This window comes from Choloepus didactylus, chromosome 3 (assembly GCF_015220235.1).
Source record: "Choloepus didactylus isolate mChoDid1 chromosome 3, mChoDid1.pri, whole genome shotgun sequence".
In the NCBI taxonomy this organism is placed as follows: domain Eukaryota; kingdom Metazoa; phylum Chordata; class Mammalia; order Pilosa; family Megalonychidae; genus Choloepus; species Choloepus didactylus.
In genome coordinates, this window is record NC_051309.1 from 201,419,768 (window position 1) to 201,442,261 (window position 22,494).

The 22,494-nt window shown below is 38.6% G+C and overlaps 1 protein-coding gene and 1 pseudogene across 45 annotated transcripts in view; both read right to left on the reverse strand.

Annotated features, from left to right (window-relative positions):
• Positions 1-2,405: 2,405 nt before the first annotated feature.
• LOC119530614 lies at positions 2,406-3,586 on the reverse strand (annotated as a pseudogene).
• Positions 3,587-12,834: 9,248 nt separating this feature from the next.
• SORBS2 (sorbin and SH3 domain containing 2) overlaps positions 12,835-22,494 on the reverse strand; it is a 346,937-nt gene continuing 337,277 nt past the window's right edge. For 31 of the 45 annotated variants that reach the window (XM_037831147.1, XM_037831152.1, XM_037831148.1 and 28 more), the window contains 4 exons: positions 21,664-21,753; positions 20,995-21,044; positions 16,697-16,803; positions 12,835-14,996 (listed from right to left, as the gene is read on the reverse strand). In XM_037831147.1, the coding sequence (XP_037687075.1) occupies positions 14,935-14,996; positions 16,697-16,803; positions 20,995-21,044; positions 21,664-21,753 (309 nt within the window). In that variant the 3' untranslated portion in view covers positions 12,835-14,934. The remainder of the gene's footprint in view (positions 14,997-16,696; positions 16,804-20,994; positions 21,045-21,663; positions 21,754-22,494) is intronic. The other 14 variants (XM_037831174.1, XM_037831176.1, XM_037831175.1 and 11 more) reach the window with 3 other exon arrangements.

A 22,494-nucleotide genomic window follows, 5' to 3' on the forward strand; every position in this document is an offset into this window, starting at 1 on the left:
TGAGTGCTGGAGAATCACCAAATATTATAAGTAAAAAATACACAAGATATTTTAATTCTTATTTCTCTAATGTTCTCTATATTTTGGACTGATTTTTCTAAATTCCCTTCATTAAGATTCAGAATCCTCCAAGTCTCAGTTCAAAGCATTCTTTGTTTGCATATTCAAGCCTGGTGTTTCCTTGTTCTCTGTAGGTTTATGTCTTGGCTGACTCTTTTTTTCTTAAATATCTTTATAATGAAGGTGAAATCTTAAAATACTTTTTTTTCTTCCCTGAGTTAAAAATCTTTGCCTCTTCTGCTCTTAACTTTCATCTGAATATGTTTTTTTATGGGGGAAATACTGGGAAAATAGCCAAGGTAATGTAATCTGTGTTCTATGATTCGAAAACAGAATGATGCAAGCTACTGTTTTCCAAGCTATTATCTTGTGAAAAGATTCCTACTTCCTTTTATCAAATTAATAACTCATTGTAAAGGGGTCAGTTCAGGGAGTTTTTCCATAATGTAGAGAAGAGATCCATGCATACTTAGCTGGAGGAGGAAGGAAGAAGTTTGGGATATACTGGAAGAAAAGCCTGGCCATCTTCTGGTCTTAGAGGATGGTAGAAAGATGGAGAAGGAGAGAAAGGATGAAAAGACTGAAGCTTCTCTCAATTTCCCCTATGGAGGTGTGTGCTATAAGGTGAGTGAACTTCAAGAACAATCTGGACCTCAGTCTATCAAAGTAAGCTGGACAGAGTGGTGTGGTCAGGCAGAAAGAGGGCTTTGGTGGTCAGCATTTCCAGGCTGCCCTCATATTCCATACGATGGGGCTGCAGAGTTGAAGGATGGAGGATCTGCAGTGGTGCCGTGATGGTAGAGTGACCGCACAGTAGCGGCTGGGTGCACTGCTGGGCCAGACGTCTTGAGAAAGAGCAAGCTCTAGGAGCTAAGGTGAGGTTGAGTAAGCTAGGAAGTGATAATCCTAACCAAACCAAGGGAGATGAGATTACCAATTACACCATCCTCAATTTTAGTCTTGAAGACCAGGAGGGCAGCTGTACTCAGGGACAAGGGACACAGTCCTGGAGTCTAGAAGAGATAAAGGACGTTGTGCCACTAGGAGGATGTTAAAGTCTCCTTTCCCCCATTCACCCAGAACCATATTGGGAAGGAAGCTAAGAGGGAAGTCTATTCTGAAAGACTGAGTATTTTTATCCTGATGAGTGGTCATTTGCTAATATGGTTACTTAAGTCTCTGGAATGAATTGAATTTAAAGAAGAATATAATATAATATAATATAATATAATATAATATAGTACAGTATAATATAATAATATAAAATAATAGTAATATATATTACATATACTTTTTTTTTGTTAACCAGAGGGTAGGACTTGAAAGCTACAATAGTTGAGAAATTACATATTTTAGGCTTATTTGTCTGTGTGTAAATTCTATATTTGACCTCACTGAACTTTTTTCTTATGTTGTACAAAGTACATCTTAATTGTAAAACGTTTGGAAAATAAAAGTATCCATAATCTATTAAGATATGGCTGTAATCAACATTTTCTTGAATGATTATTTTCCCAATCTTATTTCAGTGTATATGTATTTATATATTATTGAACCCCCTGAAATTACTTGACTGTTTTGACTTATGAAATTTGTTAATTTCATACATAATTTCAAACCTAATACATTTTTTCTAGGCATATACACATAAACACCCACAACACCTTTGTCCTAGGTAAGTATATACATATGTAAAAATATACATTCTTTGTTACAAAAATGGGATCATATTTTGTATGTAACTTTTTTCACTTAACAATATATTGTGAATGTCTTTATCTATCATTAAATATCTTTCCATAAGACCATTTTTCATAATTAAAACTGCACAGTTTATTTAACCATTCCCCTATTGTTAGATATTTAGTGTTTTTTATAAGTAATTATTTGATGTCAGAAATAACATGGCAATAAATAAACATGTTAAATATTTGAACACTTCCCTAATTTTCCCTTAGAATAAATATATAGAAACATCATTACTGGGAAGACAAATATACAATATTTTAGAGCTTTGTTATGAATTGTCAGATTGTCATAAAAGATCTCATCAATTTACATTCCCACTAAAACTATATGGAGACAAATTTTTGCATGTTAACAAATTCGTTGGGTGAAAAATGTTAACATTTTATTTTATTTTGAATCACGGGTTGAATCACTTTCATAAGCTTAGCAGTTCTTTGTTTCTTCTGTCTTAATCTTTTTCTGAACTGCCTCTTCATGTCCTTTGTTTAGTTCTGTATTTTTTTGGGGGGTGGGGGGTGTACAGTGACTTTATTGGTGGTCCGTGACAAGTAGGGCTCTCTAAGCAACTCCTCTTCTTCAGGGGTCTGGGATGGAAGCTATGGAGGAAGGGAAATACTCAGTGTCTGGGGACCGAGCTGGGGCAAGGACTCCCCAGCAGCTGACAGCCTCTCTCTTCCTTGCCTGCTGTCGCTGGGGCTGTGGTGGTCCAGGGGCTCTTCCTCCTTGGAGACCATGTAGACCCTAAGGGCCACCACCCTGCTGCTGTAGCCAAATTCATTGTCATACCAGGAAATGAGCTTGACGAAGTGGCCATCGAGGGCAATGCCAGCCCCAGCATCAAAAGTGGAAGAGTGGGTGTTGAGAAAGTCGCAGGAGACAACCTGGTCCTCAGTGTAGCCCAGGATGCCCGTTAGGGGGCCCTCTGATGCCAGCTTCACCACCTTCTTGATGTCATCGTATTTGGCCACTTTCTTCAGTCAGTAGGTCAGATCCTCGACGGACACATTGGGGAGGGGGGTGACGTGGAAGGCCAGGCCCACATGCTTCCCGTTCAGCTCCAGGGTGACCCTGCCCACTGCCTTGGCAGTGCTGGTAGATGCAGGGATGATGTTCTAGGCAGACCCACGGCAGTCAGGCCACATTTAACCAGAGAGCCTATCCACAGTATTCTGGGTGGCACTGATGGTGTGGATGGTGGTCATGAGTCCCTACACGATGCCAAAATTGTCATGGGTGACCTTGGCTATGGGCCAGGCAGTTGGTGGTGCAGCAAGCATTGCTGATGATCTTGGAGTTGTCACACTTCCCATGGTTCACGGCCATCATGACATGGGGGCATCAGCCGAAGGGGCAGGGATGACGACTCTTTTGGCACCACCCTTCAACTGAGCCCCAGCCTTCTCCGGGGTCACGAAGACACCAGTGGACTCCACAACATATTCAGCACCAGCATCACCCCCATTTGATGTTGGTGGGACCTCGCTCCTGAAAGATAATAATGGGATTCCCATTGATGACAAGCTTCCCATTCTCAGCCTTGATGATGCCTTTGAGCTTGCCATGGGTGGAATCACACTGGAACATGTAGACCATGTAGTTGAAGTCAATGAAGAGGTCACTGATGGCAACAACCTGCACTTTGCCAGAGTTTGCAGCAGCCCTAATGACCAAGAGCCCAATATGGCCAAATCCTATTATTCCGACCTTCACTATCATGTCTCAGGGATGCAGCTGGCACTGCACAAAAAGATGCAGCTGTCTGTCAAGCAGGGAGGAGCAGAGAGCTAGTTCTGTATTCTTAACTGCAAGTGCCCATGTAGGACCCTGAGCTCACAGCCTGACCTCTCATCACTAATTCTTGTTCCCTTCCCCAGGCAGAGTTTCTAGCTTCAGAACCAGTTTCATGAATTTCTACTTCTTTGAGGGCCATATCCAGTTTGCCTTTCAGTCTGCTAGAAGTTTTTCCTGAAACATTTCCCATAAAGACTTCATGGACAGTTTAGAAATGGAAGGATCTTAATGATTTGGTTTATTTTCTTCATTTTACCAATGATGATGTTGACATCCTGGCCATTCCAGTAACTTTCTCAAGGTCACAGAGCATATTAGGGCAGAATGTGGTGCTCTATGATTCTAGGATCTAGAATTCTCTTCTGCCTGTGCAACCATCACATCTCAGTCCTTCTAGGACACCTGCCTCCTTGGTCACAGACCAGGCCTCTGCGGTGGAACCATCAGGGTAACCGGCGCCTGGTATCTCTTTTTCCAATTCTTCTGCTCCACTCCCATTCTATTTCTAGCCTCCAGCTCTGTTTTTATGTCACTTCTTTCTTAAGAGTTAGCTTACTGTGAAAACTAATAATCTTTGTATCTGCTTTAAAAATTTCTTCTTGATTTAACATGTATTTTTAAATGCCTTATTCTGTTTGTCTTCTTCAAAAATCTAGACCATAGTACTTGGCAGTGTAGCCAGGAGGAATATATAAGAAATACATTCAAATGTTTGATGCTAATTAGAATCAGCCAAGATTATAACTTCAAAAGGAAAAGGATGGCAGGGAACTAGCCTTCATTTAGTGCCAACCATGGTTTAGACTCTGTTTGTATATTTTATCTTATTTACTCCTCAGATAAACATTGTGTGATAATTTTTTTTATTGTACTCATTTGATAAGCTGAGGTTGTCACCAGTTCAAAGTCACTTCCTTAGACACCTAATGAGACTGAAAAATTTGCTTTTTATATTGTTGTATAGGAGTTGGGTTGGCAAAGTGAGGCATTCACTCTTTTATACCCTGAATCCCAGTACAATCCCCAAATTATGTGTTAATATCAGCAGCCCCACACAGTCAAATAAGAGGCTTAGACACATTTGGGTTTGAAGTTTACATGGTGGTCCTCTTCATTGCTTTAAATCTTTTCTTGCAGGACAGAATGGCCTCGGATGTAGAAAGATTATTTATATTCCCATTTGGGAAATAGGTCACCCCATCTATGCATCATGAGCGTTGAGAAGGATGTTGGTTTCCAATACAGCTGTCTAGCAATTTATCTTTGATAGTGAAAGAAATACTGTGGCCCCATTAATCCATGGGCAGATGTCTGCTAAGCTTTGTCATATCATCTGACAGCTGACCAAAGGCATATGTGTGTGTTGAGGGATGTTGGTGGGTGGGAGGTCTAGACAGCACTGAGCTCAGAGTTTATAAGCATTTGAAATGTCTCCGTTAGCAGAGAGAAAGAGAGAGTGAGAGAGAGGACGTGTTTTGGGGGCTTCGATGTAATTACTTTGAACAAATACCAGAGTTTTTCCTTTGAACAAAGTTAAAGATACACTGAGTTCTAACTTATTTCTGTTTGCAAGTAAGTTGCTTTCTTTGCTGAAGATCTGTTTGCAAGTAAGTTGCTTTCTTTGCTGAAGAGTTAGGGTGAAAAAGCCTATAGTCTTAGGGTGAAGCCTGTGCTATCAGCAAATCTGATAAGCTGTCTGACAACTGGTTAGTTTGTACAGGAGCAGCCTTTGAAGGAGGACATTCTTTTAAAAATAGTAAGCAAATCTCATGTCCCTGCTTTGGTCTATGGTGACATATCAGGTTCTGAGTAGCTTTAGTGTGTATGTGTGCATTCTTTTGTTTTGAATTAAACATACCCTATCAATCTTGAGTTACCAGTGGAATTATCAAAAAGAGTCAGCTTTTGCTGTTTCAACATCTCTGTGTCCTGCTCCGTGGGACACTTAGTTGAGATGTTGGTGACATTCAGTCAGGAAGAGCCCAGCCAGAATGCCAAGCTTGAGTGACATTTTGGTCTTCATATCCTATTCCTTGTATCAAAGTTCATCTGTAGAAAAAAACAGCAGCACTGGTTCAAATGTGGGCTAGTGTCTTTGTAGCAATGACAGTAAAAAAAATGCTACTGGTTGGCATTGCATTACGGTCTAGTAAAATCAATGTTTTTGGCTATCCAATTTTGAGACCAATTTTACTTGATACTATTAATGAATGAGTCACCAGAAAAGGTGTACTGATTCCCTGCCATTTTATTTAAGGTGATTTTTCTGGGGTGAGCATTATCTATAGATTCTTGTTTAGCTTATACCTCTTCGTGGCCTTACCTACACTTGCACCCCGGTGAAGAACATTGATATTTCATGATAATCCAGTTAACAACCTCCGGTATTATCAGCATTCGTTTTCTATCTTTTCATATTTTAACACTGACCATAGAGCTATCCATGACCCTACACTCAGTGGAAAACACAGCTGATCAAATATTTCAATGCTGTCCTCTGTCCCCTGCAGAAGGGGAACTAGCAGACTGTTGACACATTCTCTGAAGCCTCTTCTGAGTGTGTATTTGAGACCGCTTGCTTGAAGCAAATGATTGAGAACTTATGGTGAAACCAAGAGGATCAAATAGCCTGATCTCGTGGCGTTAGGTGCCAAGGAGGGCTCTCAAAAGAATTCTAAGTGCCCAAGGCACCATCTGAAGAGCTCCAGGTATCCATTTCCTTTTTCTTTCTCACCTCTTCAGCTCACCCTTTCCAAGCTGTGCAACTGAAGTTCAGAAATGTGCTGGACCTCCCACTGAGGCGGCAGCCATCAAGAAAGCAGCTTTTGCCAATCCTGGGGACTCAGAGTTCTGAAGGGTTGGCAAGAGAACAGCCCAGAAATCCCAGGAGCCTGTGGAGATATAATAAGATTTGAAGAGCTTCCTGATAGACCTACACAGAAAAACTCAGTCACCAAGATTTGTTCAGTGGCTTCAGCAAAGGAGGTATTTCCTTAAAGGAGATGATTCCTCAACAACTATCCTTGTATTCTAAGCATTCAGCAAAATGTTCATTTACCCAAGATTACAAAAAATATTTCTTTACTGAACCTTCTAACCTCACTGGAGGATCACTGGCTCTGAGTAATGCACAGATCTATAAAAGGCAATGGAGAGCATTAAGATCAGAAACAGGGATTTATTTCCCTGTGGAGGGCTATTGCTATGGGCTCCAATGGAGCTCCTGTTGGGGAGTGGATTGGTAGAGTGTCCTAGTTTTTGGAGTTTATACATAATTAGAAAACAGGAAGAAGAACTTATTAAATTTTTACTCCCTGGGACCCAGAATTTCTTCCTCCATTACTGAATAGACCACTGGTTGGTGTGTGTGTGTGTGTGGGTGGGTGGGTGTGGGTGTATGTGTGTGTAGTAGAGAAGGGTGTTTTTTCTCCCTTCAGAGGCATACAGCTGAACTACTTAGCAGTTATCCCCTCTTATATCTTGTTTTTATATACAAATCTCAAACTGAGGATGGGATTGGGAGGAGGGGAGATTTCAGTTGCTGTCACTTTGGGACATGTATCACCCTCTGAGAATTTGGGAGCAGAGAAGTGGGTGGAGATAGTGGCCCTGAGAGAGGACTGAGCTGCTGGTTTTCTATTTAAATACACACTCACTACTGCTACTACAGATGTTGACTAGAGCTGTGAGAATGCTCTCACTTTCCTTGATTCATTAGCAACATGGGTTTGACTCTCATATTATAGATGGTATGACTGATCGGGGGGCACAAGCAGAAGCCCTAGTTTAGCCAGAGGAGATGGCCTTGCAAGGTTCCCACCTAGAACCCAGGCCAGTCTTGTCATGAGCTGCCTATGGCATGTCTTCTGGAAGGAAGTTGAGTTTATCTTCTCCAATGTTCCAGTTTGCTAAAGCTGCCATTATGCAAAATAACAGAAATGGATTGGCTTTTACATGAGGGATTTATTAAGTTACCAATAAGCCATAAAAAGGTCCAAAGTAAGGCATCAACCAGAGAATAGCTTTACTGAAGAAAGACTGATGGTGTCCGGGACATGTCTGTCAGCTGGGAAGGCATGTGGCTGGCGTCTGGCATCTGCTGGTTCTTTGCTCCTAGGTTGCATTTCAAAATGGCTTTCTTCAGAATGTCTCTGGGCTTCTGTCTCTCTTGGCTTCTCTCAGCTCTCTGCTTAGTTCTCCTGGGAAATTTCTCTCTAAGCATCTGGGAGTCCTCTCTTAGCTTATCCGGGGCAAACTCTGGGCTTCATCTCTTAGCTTAGCATCTCCAAATGTCCTTCTGTCCATATCTTCCAGATTCTCCAAGCATCTATGTCAGCTCTTAGCTTCTCTCCAAAATGTCTGTCTCAGCTTTTCTGAGCTCCTTCTTTCCTTGAGCTCTCTTAAAGGACTCCAGTGATCTAATTAAGATGCATCTGGAATGGGCGGAGGTCACACCTCCATGGAAACAACCTAATCAAATGTCCCACCATAATCTAAAGACTAGTAAGTCTGCCCCCACAAGACTGTATTAAAAAACATGGCTTTTGTGGGGGACATGATAGATTCAAACAAACACGCCCATCCATGGAACCTGGGAACAATAACTGAACTCATCATACCTCATATAACACCCTACACCATCTCTGAGACCTGCTGTAAAGAGAACAGCCTCTCCGTCTTCACAGGCTTGAACGTCAGACATAGACACTTTCAAAGTGACCATTTTACACAGAGAGATTTTCCAGAGATTAATGTTTATCCATAAACTATTGTTTAGTTTGCACTTCAATTTGCTTCACCTATTATTTTACTTTCTTAGATGTATTCTATTCTTGCCTCCAGAATTTTGAGAGAAGGGACTGCTTTCTGCCAAAGCATCTGGATCTGCCAGTCATGGGGCAGAATGGAGAGATCATTTAGGGCTATGGCTTTCAGCAATTTGATTCCAGATTAAACAAAAACCTTCCTAAAGTGAATATAGTATGATTCTCCTAAGTAGTATGAGATCTCCTGGGGCAGGATATCTAACCCTCAGCACTCGGGACATTTTAGGCTGGGTAATTCCTTGTTGTGGGGCTGCTCTGTGTATTGTAGGATGTTTAGCAGCATCCCTGGCCTCCAACCACTAGATGCCGGTAAGCAGCACCTCATTTGAATGTCTCCATATGTCGCCAAATGTCACCTGGCAGGTGAGTTACACTACTCTAGTGAATTATAAAAATATTTGTCCAGATTTAACTTTTATGGAATATCTCTATTTTCAAAATTATTATCTGTTCTGTCAGTTTTGTTTCAAAACCTGTGCTCTTTATTGATCCCTAGGATAGTTTGGATATTGCATTGGCCTGCTCTGCAGCTCACACAGAGTTCTTAACTTAATATCTCCCTTCCTTCAGCCATCTTGTAGCTGTCAAACTGCCTAATGCATGTGATGGCTTATGGTAGGCAGATGCTAGATGTTCTTTTTATATCTCTCTTCATCTTTTCTTTCCTTCCTCTACCAATTCTTGAAGTTGCAATGGATTTTCTATCCTGGTGGTAATGCTGTAATTCTTGCCTCATGGTTTTGAGTTAATTGCATTTTTATGGATACTGGGGATTGACTTTGAATTTTTCTCATTTTTCTTACCCTCTTTATAGACCTTGGTATGTCAAAATGAATTGAAAACATGCTTTATTCACTTTATTTCAGAGCTCACTCAATATTAAGTGAAAATTATAAGCAATATGTTTGGTATGATCCAATTTTTTGCCTCTACACAGATGACAAATCCAATTTTTGCCTATCCACATGCACATGCCATGCACGCACAAACACATGGGCAGAAAAATACTCCAGGGGGATACATTCCAAAATGTAATCTTTATCCTGAATTGTACTCTTAGGGATTGTTTGTTTCTTCTTTTCATTCATCTACATTTTCTAAGTTTTCCTGCATTAAATGAGTATTGTCTGTGTAATAGAAAAAAAAATATTAAAATGCTCTTTCTCAAGCTTTCTGTAATATCAGTGCAAGATTTCACACCCATCACCTGGTGTTAATGGTAACAAGAGTTTTATTTGAAATGACACTTATTTTTGGAAGGCATTAGGACAACTGAGTCACCCATCGTATTTTAGGGAAAAGGATGAAACAAGAAACCTCAAAGCAACAGGTGAAGATTTGCTAGGCAGATTTCTGTCTTGTACTGAAAGTTTTTTTTGGGTCAAGCGATATGTATGTGTGTGAGCTCAGATGGAACTTTCCTGAGCCACAGAGGGACTGAATTTAGCAGTGAGCTAAGGCTCTGGGTCACTGAGCGAGTCATCCAGCAGGGAATGAATAGTGTTTCCTGGGCCTTTGTGCACTGAGAAAACATCCAGTTAGCACACCACGCTCCTAGAGCACACCGAGCTTGCCTGTCTCCCAGGCTCAACAAGACCAAGAAGTTCCCTGAGACGTGACCAGCTGCTCAGCTTCGCTCACTGGCCTTAATGAATTACAGCTCATGGATAGGCTCATGCTCAGTTAAAACATGTCAATAATTGAAATTATATCCCGGCTGGTTACTGTGTACTTTTAGAAACCAAAGCCAGCTTTCCTCAGGAAACTATACTCTTGGGCTTGATGGAACATGTATCTCTTTCTCGCTATTTGCTGCACAGTAAAATGCTGTTGTGAGTGGCTAGCTGTTTACGATGGCAGAGTTTGTGAGAATGGTGGAGAGGGATGGAGATGGATGATTGCAGCTGTTTAACTCTGAGAGCACAGCTGGGTCAGCAGTGTGCTCAGCACAGAGCTTGGGACAGGTGGTTTAGAAGAAAGAGTGTGGGCTTGGGAGAAAGAGGATTCTGAATCTGATTTCCATCACATATTATGTAGGTTATTTAACCTCTCAGAGACTTAGCTTCCTCAACTGTAAAATAGGCACACTGTAGACTTCCCTCTTAGATTTGTTGTGAGAATAAAGAGACTGAATGCACACATGTAAGAAGCAGTCTGGATTATAGAAAGTGTTCAATATTCCTTTCCCTCTAGTTGGTTCCCAGGTTTATTGCTCAAAATTAGTATAGACCAGGGGTGGACAAACTTCTGTAAAGAGACAGATAGTAAATATTTTACATGTTGTGGGTTGGGAGGCAAAAATCAAGGATATTATGCACATAACAAAGAGAAAACAAATTTCCATCAAATTTTTACTGATGAAATTCAAAATATAATAATAATAATATTAATAATAATGATGGAGTACAGAGTTTGCTAGCATAGACCTACTAACGAAAAGAAGAGATTTTTCACTTAATTGGGATTCAAAGTTAGTGTTCCCTTTCATCAAGTTGATTGTAAATGTTCATCTGTACAAGCCATTCTTAGCTTGGAGGCTATATAAAAACAGATAGTGGGTTGATTTTGGTCCACAGGCCATGGCTTGCTGATCCCTGGTATAGACCATTTAAAAATAATGCCATTCTCTGCTTCTGCTCTGACCCTAATCATTAATGATGAGTAAATCATTTGAAATCATGACTGATACATAGATAACAATCCGGAAAGGAGGTTGAAATAATTAAATCTCTTGGAAGCCAATAGAGAGGGGCTTTTATTTGACCCAATGAGTCTATTAAGAATATCTCCCTTTACAGTTGAAGTCTGGAAAACAGTAGGGAGAAATTATCAGGCCACATAAATTGACCACCTACAAGGAAAAATCTAGTATTAAATGGTCATAGAAATAAAAGTCATTCAAACAGGTTCTTTCTGCTTTCCATCAGCTATGAAATGAACATGCCTGCTTTGATGAGGCTGTAGCTAAAGGAAGGATTAATATTTGGCAATAAGATATCAGAAGGTCCCTTCCTGTTGTCCTTTCACTGACCTGCATGGCCAGTTAGCACTCAGCTGGTGTGTCCCACGGCAGGTAGAGTCTGAAGTGTAGACAGTGCTTTAGGAGCCTTGCTGTCATGGATTCACAATGATGAGTCCCCACCTCACCTACCAAGTGTGCTTTCAGTGGCATAAATGAGATGAATTAAGTAATTCTTTTTGGAATTTTGGAACAGTGAACATGCATTGACATAAAATCAAGTGAAATAGGTTACTATGCATTAAACAATTTGAAGTAAAACAGTAATTCAATATTCCACCCAGAATCCTGGTATTTGCAAAGGGGAAGCGTGGTAGGAGGGACAAGCTGTGGCTGAAGCTGTTCTGGACCCCAAGATCAGCACACGGATGGCTGTGTCAGCAGTCTGAGCAAAGTGCAAAGCTGCTCTTTGGGTATTCTGGAGCTCATGGCTTTTAGAAGGCTCCTGACTGCACTGCAGTAGATTTTACAGAGAAGTGCAAAATGATTCATTCTCAGACAAGACAAGGAAATCTTATATGTATTGATGCACAGGTCTTGAAAATCTGGATTTATACTTTTGGAGATTTCTGATCATTTGGCAACAGAGTTACTTGAAAAGAGCAATGGAAAGCATGAACCGATAACCCTAATTTAAATAAATCAGATTCAGTCTTAACTAGTTAAATTACCCATGAAGGCGCTGGTGAAAACAGGAGCAAAGGAATATTATGGGGTATATTATTCACACAAAGGGAAGACATTTCAGTGGAAAGCTAACATGTAGTAGAAATTATTCATTGGAATAGAGGGAATCAGGGTGGGTATGAAGCTGAAGCAACGTGAGAAGTCATCTTTGATAACTGAGTTGCCAACAGAGGAATGCACGTATTTCTGAATATGTGAGAGACAGATGTGGAAGAGGGTTGCAGCATACAGGGCCAGAAGAGACTAAGCTAAACTAGAAAGGATCCAATTGGAAAGCTAGCTATTTACTGTTTGTGTGAGGGAAAGCACAGAATTTGAAATTCATTGAAAGCCAGAGTCTGCCATGCCAATGATGATAAAGTCTTTTAGGGAAGGATTTTAAAAGTTAAGAGTTGGATTGGGAAAGTGCTTATGACTTCTTGTGATTAATGCCTCCTTGGAAAAACAGCTGTTTTTAAGGCAGAAATATTTTAAAATGTGTTATTTCAGTTGAAGAAAAATTTTTAGCTGCAAAGTGTTTGGCCAATGAGTTTTGGTGATGGATTGAAAAATATCTCTCCTCTGAGATGATGCAGTTAAATCTTTTCTCTATTTCAGTGCAAAGAAAACACAGAACAAAAACATTTTCTCTTAGATAATCCAACAAATTGGGATAAAATGCACAATTCACTTAAGGAAAAATGTCAAAAAGAAAAACTGAAGTATATTTCCAAGCAAAATTTATTAGATGTCTATTCAAGAAAAACACAATGACCTTTGCTTGTAAGAATTCAAAGTCAATGATCTGAAAGCCAGGTATGAATATTTTTTCTTTTAAAATCAGATACAGAGCATAGAAACAGTAATTTTTCTTAAACATGACAGGCAACAGATATTGAAGTCTTTTCTCATAAATGGCATCAAAGATTATTAACCATTTATTAGCAAAGCTGCATGCAGTTGAACTAATTTCAAAACCCAAAGCCTTTAAAATATAAAGCTGGTCATGAACCAGTAATCAAGGCAGACTACTCAAAGTTGTTTCCTTACTTTCTTCCTAATGTAATTCCCCTGTAATCAATGTCTATATACATTTCAGTTTGGCCACTAAGACCTTTTAAATTCATAAACTTTTGCATAAATGCTATCTTACAGAATTGCACTATCAAGGCGTGCTTGTGATCTGTAGGATATGGAAAGGAAAATCTGCCAAAGAAGTTTTAGCTTGATGTAAATGCAGGATACAGACCAAATTAGGAAATTCCCATTTTCTCAACAACTAAATAGTCTGTACAAAAAGAGAGCAAACATATGTACAAAATTCTAGAGTCTACATACCTTGTGAAAAGATCAATCACTGTCCACGAAAGAAATGCCATAAAAAATTTTATCTATAAGGTGCTCAAAATCCAAATATGAATAGTTCTTATGCAAAGTCATTAAGAAATACAAAGCCAGTTCTCAGGGTGTGCGCAGTTCAGGCACTGTTAATCATATTAAATCTTCCAGGTCCCAACATCATTTTGTAAATTTCTGCTTCAGGGTATAAAGTATAACCTGAATGATTTAACATCACCTCTAAATAGTGCCTAATTTATTCCTAGGAATTATTTTACACACACCAGGAAAATCAGGCTCAACATAGTCCTGTCCTCAAATGTAGCCAGGATTCTGAGTTCCATAGAAGAAAAATAATTATCATAGTAAAAATAATCATAGGGATCATAGTCCTTGCTAAAACCAGCCTTAATACTTGTGATGCTTCCAAAGTACTCTATTACTAGAAAATAATGTGTGGGATTCTTTTACATTTCCATAAAATGTACAACATATCATATGGATCGAACATTCTCAATCTCAAGTGTATATGTGTACACACAGTGAACTCTAACCTATGAATACTGCTTACAGATACTTTCAAGTGTCTATGTTAGAATAATTCTTTGCACTTCTCACTAACACTGCTGCTTTTATTTAAATTTTATCAGATAAATAAAATACTAAGAGCTCATTGTTCATGATGCTGATTATTACATTTTAATATAAAATAGCAATGCAACTTTACAACACAATAGTTTTTTTTTCTTTTTTGTCATCTAGCTAAACCTTTTATAGTCTTATGATTATTGCCAGAGGCTCTTATTCACTTACTGTTTGCACTTCTACAAAGTACAAAAAAAATTGCAGGAAAAGACTCCTTTTTGAAAACTCACATTCAATCAACAAAATCACACTCATCTGAGTTAGAGTTTCTGCTCTTGCTTTAGATTTTATAATCAATGTGCATATTACCACATGTAAGTGCAGGCAAACAATAGCTGAAGTACAGTTGACAGAGTGTGTAAACCAGGACACTAGGCAAACTCGTGAAAGAAAAATACACTGCCAAGCTAAGGACGTGGAAATGCAAACCACAGCATTTAGTGATAAACCATCTTCTGGTTGTCTGACGGGAGAACATCTTCCAGAGTATTTTGTTAGAGTACCAGAAGAGCTTCTTTGAGACGCATTTTTTTTTTTTTTGCTCCAATATTTTACCATTTTCAAATATGATGAATTCCGATCTCATATATCAACTTTTAAAAGTTTAGAGCAGAAAGCGGGAATATATACTTTCACGTGGAAGCAATCCTACCACACCTCCCCAAGGCGCCGCAGTGGCAGTTACTCTGCTGGTGACTTGGTGGCAGGTGGAGGTGGTGACAATGGGTGACTTGTACTGCAAACTGTAAGGCATGACAAAGGAAGGCCTGCGGGGATGCTTCAGGCAAGTTTATGCATATACGATGCCCAAAGGTGGCATAAATAAGGAGGGGGAATGATTCACAGCCTCCTGACATAGTTTCCCGGAAAGGTACCAAAGAATTTGGTTCTTCTTGAGGTTCCTGAAAATAGAAGCAATAAGTCAGAAGTGGCAACAACAATGAACTATCAGTTCATATACGTGGACTTGACAGTTTTCCATTTACAAGGCTTCACTAAGAGAGCAAGCCCCACTGGGATTGGCAAAGAAGAAAGAAAACTCATGTCAAGATGAGAGGAAGATAAAATAAGCAGATTTATCTGCCTCTTAAGCTTAAATGCTAGGCTGCTACCACATCAGGCTAAACAGAAAAGCTCAGCCTGTTAAACGAAGGGGAAAGTCAATCGCACTGAGCAGATGGGTGGTAGAACCCACCATGGCTGCTAAGCAAGAGTGAGGAATGGAATAGGAAAAGAACTTGGGAAGTTACATGACTGAGTATAATTTTCTAAATAAGGGGCAAGGCTGGCAGAGTGATAGGGTGGACTGGAAAAGCACAAGAGCAAGGCTTGGTTCAGTGAGTGAGAGGCCTGCCTCCCCTCCTCAACTCGGGGGTGACATTTAGGTTCCATCTGGTACACATGCACTTTCAAAACCATTTTCATCATCTCTTAGAGGATCATGCTGAATGCTACATCATTCATTTAAGAACAGCACTGCCCGAGTCCTTAATAAAATATGGAAATGTTGAGCAAGTTACACAGTCACCAAAAAAGAAAAGCACCCATTGGTGGGCTAGTTCCACCACCCGGCACAATTTCTAATATGGGGAATTAAAGCAATTGCAGAAACGGCCATTGTGATGATTGCCCTTGGTTGTGAATGCCATACTCCCTTAGATTGTTTTTGTAATGACGCATAAAATTCTTTGGGCTTTTCAGCTCAAACAGAGTGAACAGGATCTCTGAAGTTCTGTTTCTTATTTATACTCTGGAACTTGTCTTAGTTTGATTTCTGTTTTCCCCCCCGTGTATATAAGCCAACTAACTTTTCTCCTAAATGGGAATTAACATAAATAAAATTCAAGGCTTGTGGGTACAGGTGTGGCCTTATTTCTTTCATTATTCTGCCAATGATTGTCCCTCCTGACCATCCACCCATAAGAAGCTCGCATTCCCTTGTCTTTTGTCCCTCCTCCACCCTCCAATGCCTCCACCCTCCAATGCCTCTATTTCTTTCGTTCTTTTCTATGTGTCCCTGTGTTTGGCACTTTTTCCTACCAATATTCTCACAGAAAATCCGTGGTCCTCTTTTAAGGTGGTAAGAATGAGATTATCTTTTAAGATGGTAAGAATGGTACTTCTCTCCACTTCTACCACAAATTAGAGTTAAGGCAAATCACTGGACTTTTAGGGCACCTATGTCAGACCCAGTCAATGGGTGAGCTGCTCACTTAATCTCGCTCCCTTTCAAATTAGATCCTCATCGCTGACAACTAAACCCTCCACTGAACAGAGCCTTACTTTTTTTCATCTATGGAACATTTTGGTTGTTGTTCTCAGTTCTCAGTCTTTCCTGGTTGGTGCTACTTAAAGAAATGCTCGTCCCTTAATTGAATTGGATATAAAACCAGTGGAAGTATTGCATATACCTGGAGCAGTAAATACTAAACTACCTTAAAAATGCAATTGTCTTGGGATTAAAAAGTGCATTTGGGTGTATGAAAGATCAAAGGTATTGTAAATTCAAAGAAAGTTTGACTGCTACATCAAACCATACAAGTGAGCAACCACAAGCAAATTACAAAATAGCCAATGTGTCTGAAAAGAAATATGCACATACCCACAAACCATCCATCATCACACTTTTCCATCACATCGATGACATCGTTCTCTCTGAGCTCCAGCTCATCTTCATTCCTAGGAGTATAGTTATACAGAGCCTGAAATCTTAAACAGGACAAATGGATGTGTTTTTAAAAAAACTTTACACCTTTACTAAACTATAGAAGATAGTATAATATTCATTTTTTCCTTTAACATTTTAATTTTCATTAACACATTAAATTAAGCTGTATAAATTTTTGGTAGGGAGGTAAAGCAAACAGAAAAAAAAATTTTTTTAACAGGGGACATTTTTGTGGAGATTAGATCACTCTAATAACATAATTATTAGACCTTACCTAATAACATGGTGAGGAAAATTCATGGAAGATTATAACATCCATGAATTGAATTGCAACATTTTAACATTTATAAGTTAAATCTGCATTTCAAATGTCCAGTCATATAGTGTCCAGCATTCAGATATTAAGTAACAGTACAGAATTTAAAATAAATGATAATTTCATTATTCAGCTATATAAAAATATGAAGGAATTACAGTTTTAGCTAGTAGTAATCAGAAGTAAACAACGAGGCTTGCAAATTGAATTTTCAAATGATTCTAAATTGAGATGTACAAAATATCTGAGACACATGTCTTCTAAATCACTATATAGGAAGTTGTTTTTTTAACCAAGAGGAATTCCTTAAAGCATTTAGTTTCATAGATTGCATTAGTCTTTTTTGAAGGTTTATAATTTGAAAATATGATACAATTCACGTATGAAGTCAAGTGGATCTATTCTATGCTCAGTTACTAAGTACATTTCAAACAGTAGATTATGGACATATTCCTTTTAAAAATGGGTGCTGGTAAAATTACATTTGATTTTAAAACCCTTTCTTGAAATTATTTTATACAAGGAAATTTACTGACAGAATGCTACCATTTTCCTTTCCTTGCCTGAATTCCTTGAAAGCATATATTATGATGACATTGATTAGTAACAAATTCAGATGCTGAATTTTGGGTAATAAAACAGGTTGCATTTTAATGAATATTAACATGGGCTGGCATTTTGGAAAATGAAGACAAATTTTAGCAGCTGAGAAAGTCAAGAAGTGTTTGATGCACAATTAACATGAAAACTTCATAATATTACTATTACCAATGTTGCAAGGGAGGTTAAAAAAATTAGTTAATTCATTTCTACTGCTTTACATAAGAATTCCGCAATTCTGCTAACTTAAGAAAACAAGAACCACATTCCAGGACACTTTGGATTTTTTTGATGCCAACTCTAGAAAACTGATAATATTGAATGCAGATCAGGAATAAGAACAATTTATTTCGAATCACTGTATTCAGTTAGCAAATCATATCTTGGTAGAGCAAAACTCTTCTATGGCTGAACTCAACAACATGTTGTGAAGGGGAACTTCCCTCCTCTGTCCCTGGCATTTCTCAGATTAAGGGGCCTGGATAACGTTGGCTTCTGGTGGGAAGACATCAATAAAATATTTATTGATCCAAGCTACCGAAGCATCATGAATTGGATTGTTGATGATTTCAGTAATCTAGTAAGTCTGACCAATTAAATACACATATAGGATAAAGGAATAGAAAGGAAATACATTTATCAGAAACTCAATTGCTACTTTTGCTAAAAAAAAACACTTTGCTTATAAATTTATTCTGATTTTGTAAAATGTAATGGATAAAATGGATTGCTGTATTTTTCCTTTTATGTTCGCAGTATAAAAGCCAGATATTGTTATATTCTGAATTTTCATTAAATATTCATGTTATCTTGGGAAACAACTGGTAAGGCGTGGTGCCCTCTGCTCTCTCCTAGAAAACCTTATCTCCCTTGGCCTGGAAACAAAGCTTGAAATTCTAACATGAGAGATTTCTTCCTCTGTTAATTCTTTGTCCTTCTTTTAAGCCTTTTTAACCACTTGTACTCTTTTGAGAACGGGCTCCTGAGGTCTTTTGTGAGGAGAGATTCTCATTGTGGAGGAGGGAGCAAGTCTCCCAGAGAAGTGGTGAAAAAGTCAGGAAGTGCTGCACACAGACATCGCCTAATTTGGACATTTGCAAAGGGCGAGCCCTGATTGAGGTGGTCAAATTATTTTGTTGTTTGCATTAAGCATGTGATGCTGAGGCTGCTTAGGTGAACAGATGGTATCTTTTGTATATCCATGTGAAGAACTGATTGAAAATGGTATAAAAAAAGGGGGAGGGGATGTACTACATCATTATGGCCTCTTTTCCCATTTTCACATTTGAGGGAGCGACTCGTTACTGGGCTGCTCATTTGATGGAAATACATCACATCTCTCATTTTGGGAAACACTGATTCTCTGACTGAACTTCTCAGCTTCAACCTTCACCCCCAACACATCTCCAGCCTCTTACTGAGACTGGCCTAAGGCCATGGACCCCGGCTGCTGGAAGAATCTCGAGGATCCAAGAGATAAGAGAACAAAATTGGCACCAACACTTACTTCATTTTGGTATGACGAAAGCCAGCAGGCTGTCAAAATTCACTTACCGTTCTGGTTTAGTTAGAGCCCCCTCCCCTCCCTCAAACATGGGGAGTTTTATGGAAACATAAATAAACCTTTTGGAAACCTGCCTACCTCTGTGGGCTTTCAAAATCAGTGTTGCATGACAGGAAATGCAGTTGAATTATGATACAAAATGCCGTTTTGAAAGATGTGTTGGCGAGATGAACGATGGTGGGTGAGATCAAGATGTCTCAAAAAGAAATTTGTCTTTTAAATAGGAAATACTGGAGCAAACTTGGAGCTCTTTCTCTAATGTATAACTTTTTTGACATTTCACTAAAATCCTGAGTATAATTTTATACTCCTACTGCCCACTCAAAACCTATTTTTTAAATGAAAGAGATTAAGGGACACTCCTTATTCCTGTTAACTGAGGTTGTATTCAAATACAAATTTAATAAAGGATGTTTTCTAATGTCCAAGGCAGAACTTTGAAAATAAGCCTTCTCCAAATCTGTGGGCCTTGTGATTTCATAAATAACCAAATGACCACTGTTGAAAATATTAACTGTATACTGCATGAAACAGTGTCAACTTTTAATTCATAAACTCCTTAAAAGCCACTTAATACAAAGTGTTGGAATGCAATAAATCTAAATAACACTAGCATATACCTTTTCATGATACCACCTTATCATTGTTTGTGTACAAAAGGAAACAAAAACTTTAGAACAATTAGTGGTGTTTAAAATTTTTCCAGTTTAATGAAATTTTGAATTATTCTTACTTCCACTGATTTTTTTCCATGATACAGACTCTCCCTTAGCAATAAAACTTTCTGGATGTGCTTTGTTGCGAGCCAGTCTCAGGTGAGAGATGGTTTCTGGAGAGCATGCTTTTTGGTATGTTTAGGGTCAGTGGGAGGTGAGGGGGGAACGGATGGTGATGAAGGCATCAGGCCAGCCACATGAGGAGGAGCCTTTTGTCAACATGTTCTCTCCCAGTATGGGTAGAGCTTGGGTGATGGACTGGAGGCTCACTGCATGTGCTCAGAGATGCCCGGAGCAAGGTTTAGTTCCAGAAATGCTCCTTCTCAGGGGTCTAGCTCCTGACTCACAGAACAGCCTGTGGACGGTCAAAAGGCTATAACCCACGAACATCTCACGTGGGCAAAACTGGGGCAGAACAAGACACATTAGAAAAAAAAGGGGGAGAATCTTAAGATGCATGACACTTTCAGACTGATTTGAAGAGGGAATTTCAAAGTTTGAAAAGGCATGTTCCTGGCACTGGGGAAGTAAATATTGAACGGAATGCCAGTGAGTGTTTTAACACTGCCATTTTCAGAAGACCCTTCCAAGAATGCAACTTTGGAATTGCATTACTAAGGTATCATTTTAGGTCTACCTTGTCACGTATATCTCCAAATATATGTGTAAAACAGTGTTAGAACGTTTTCATATGTCTTTAAAGTGGTTGTCACTATAATGGCCATTGTCAGTAGAGCAGAGGGGCAGGCAAATTTGGAAATCCTAGGCACTGCTGCAACATTGGTGGTTTACCTAGTGCATAAAAAGAGGCCTTCTCTATAACATCAAGAGTTTCTTTTTAAAATTGGCTTCTATTCCCTATTATGAAAGATGGAGATGACTGCAATTTCTTTTCATTTAGGAGGTCTCATGTTAGTTACTTCAATCCCTTTCACTTGAAGAATCTCATTCTTCAGGCACCATGTTCTGATGCATCAACTGTCCATTCTATGGGTGAAGGTTAGTCTTGAATTTAGAAGATAAGAAGTATACTTACGGTTCCCCCCCACTTTGAATGTTTTCATGAGTAAACACAGGACGCTGTGGCTGAAATGAAATGATTTTCAATGTAATCAATGTTTAAACTGGTACTAATTAAAAGATAATTTGGATAATGGTATGGTACTTTTCTTGACATTTAATATTTCCTGTTGTAAAAAACCAAGAGGAAGAAAAAACAAAACAAAAGGTTTCTGCAGGATTAATAATTAAAATATTTTGAAGGGTGTTGTAAATTAAATAAAAACAACTGGGGTTCAAATGTTTTGAACACATCTACAATCTTGTCTGCGCAAGCTTTAAGGAAAAGTCAGGGTTTAGTCCCATTGATTTTTCAAAGTCCAGGAATAAGGCAAGGACAGTGACACCAAACTGATGAAAGACACCTTCATACAACCTTATTCTCCAGCGTTTTCTCAAACAAGCAGAAAATATACCACATTCAGTTTAGCTGCAAACTATATGCATTCATTCTTTATACTTTTCCATTGTAGACAAGTCTCACATACAATACAGATGAAAATAACAATAAGCAGACATCCCATGCTACATTTGAGCTACTATTCTCTGTTCTCAATGTGGAGAAAACACATGCATTTTAAAAAAGAAACAGAGAACTTGAAATAGAATGCAACAAACAATATCCAGGTAACATGTAACATTTTACCTTAGAAGAGAAATATTGGTAGAAATTTCCAGTGCACTGAACTCTCAAAAGAATTTCCTTTCTTTTTAAACTAAGCATCAAGACCAGTATCTGTAATAGATACTTATAATATTGGAAATGATAAGCCTTAGCATCCCATAAATCCACATAAACATTGCAACCAATGAAAAGTTAAGACTTTTGTTGAGTATGTAAATTCAGTAGTTTATACCGACTACCTAAAGTCTACCTTTTAGGGAAAAAAATGCATTATGAGTCATTCACAACACATTTCAAAAGCATTCTCTTCTAAATGATAGCTATGTGGTGGAATAAGATAAATCAGTGTTTGCATGGCAACTATAAAAGTGACTATTTTCGTGACTATTCAATTAGTTATTAGATCCATGTTCTTACACATCATGCCCAATTCCCAGATTCTCATTGTTATGAGTGGATCACTGGTAGGCTGGGAACTTTTTCCTGCAAAGTGTCCACAGGAATCTCACTTATATCATTCTGGATCGGGAACTCTAGGATTCATTTCAGTCTATAAGTCTTTGATCCGCTCCCTTCCTAAAATTTTTATCCTTTGCCTCATTTCCCACCCCAACTGTCTTTCTAGCATAAGAAGTGTAGGTACTTACGTTGCTAAAACTTTAAGCTTTAAACCTATTAATGGGAAGTGCTTAAAAACAGTGTTCTTAGAAATTTCATGTAATGATCTATCTGTGCATGAATACATAATCTCAAGACTAGATAAGAATTATTGGACACATATATGACTTAAGGACTTGAAATAGTGTATTCTTATAAATCAATATAAAGTTATTATTAAAATTATAGAAATAT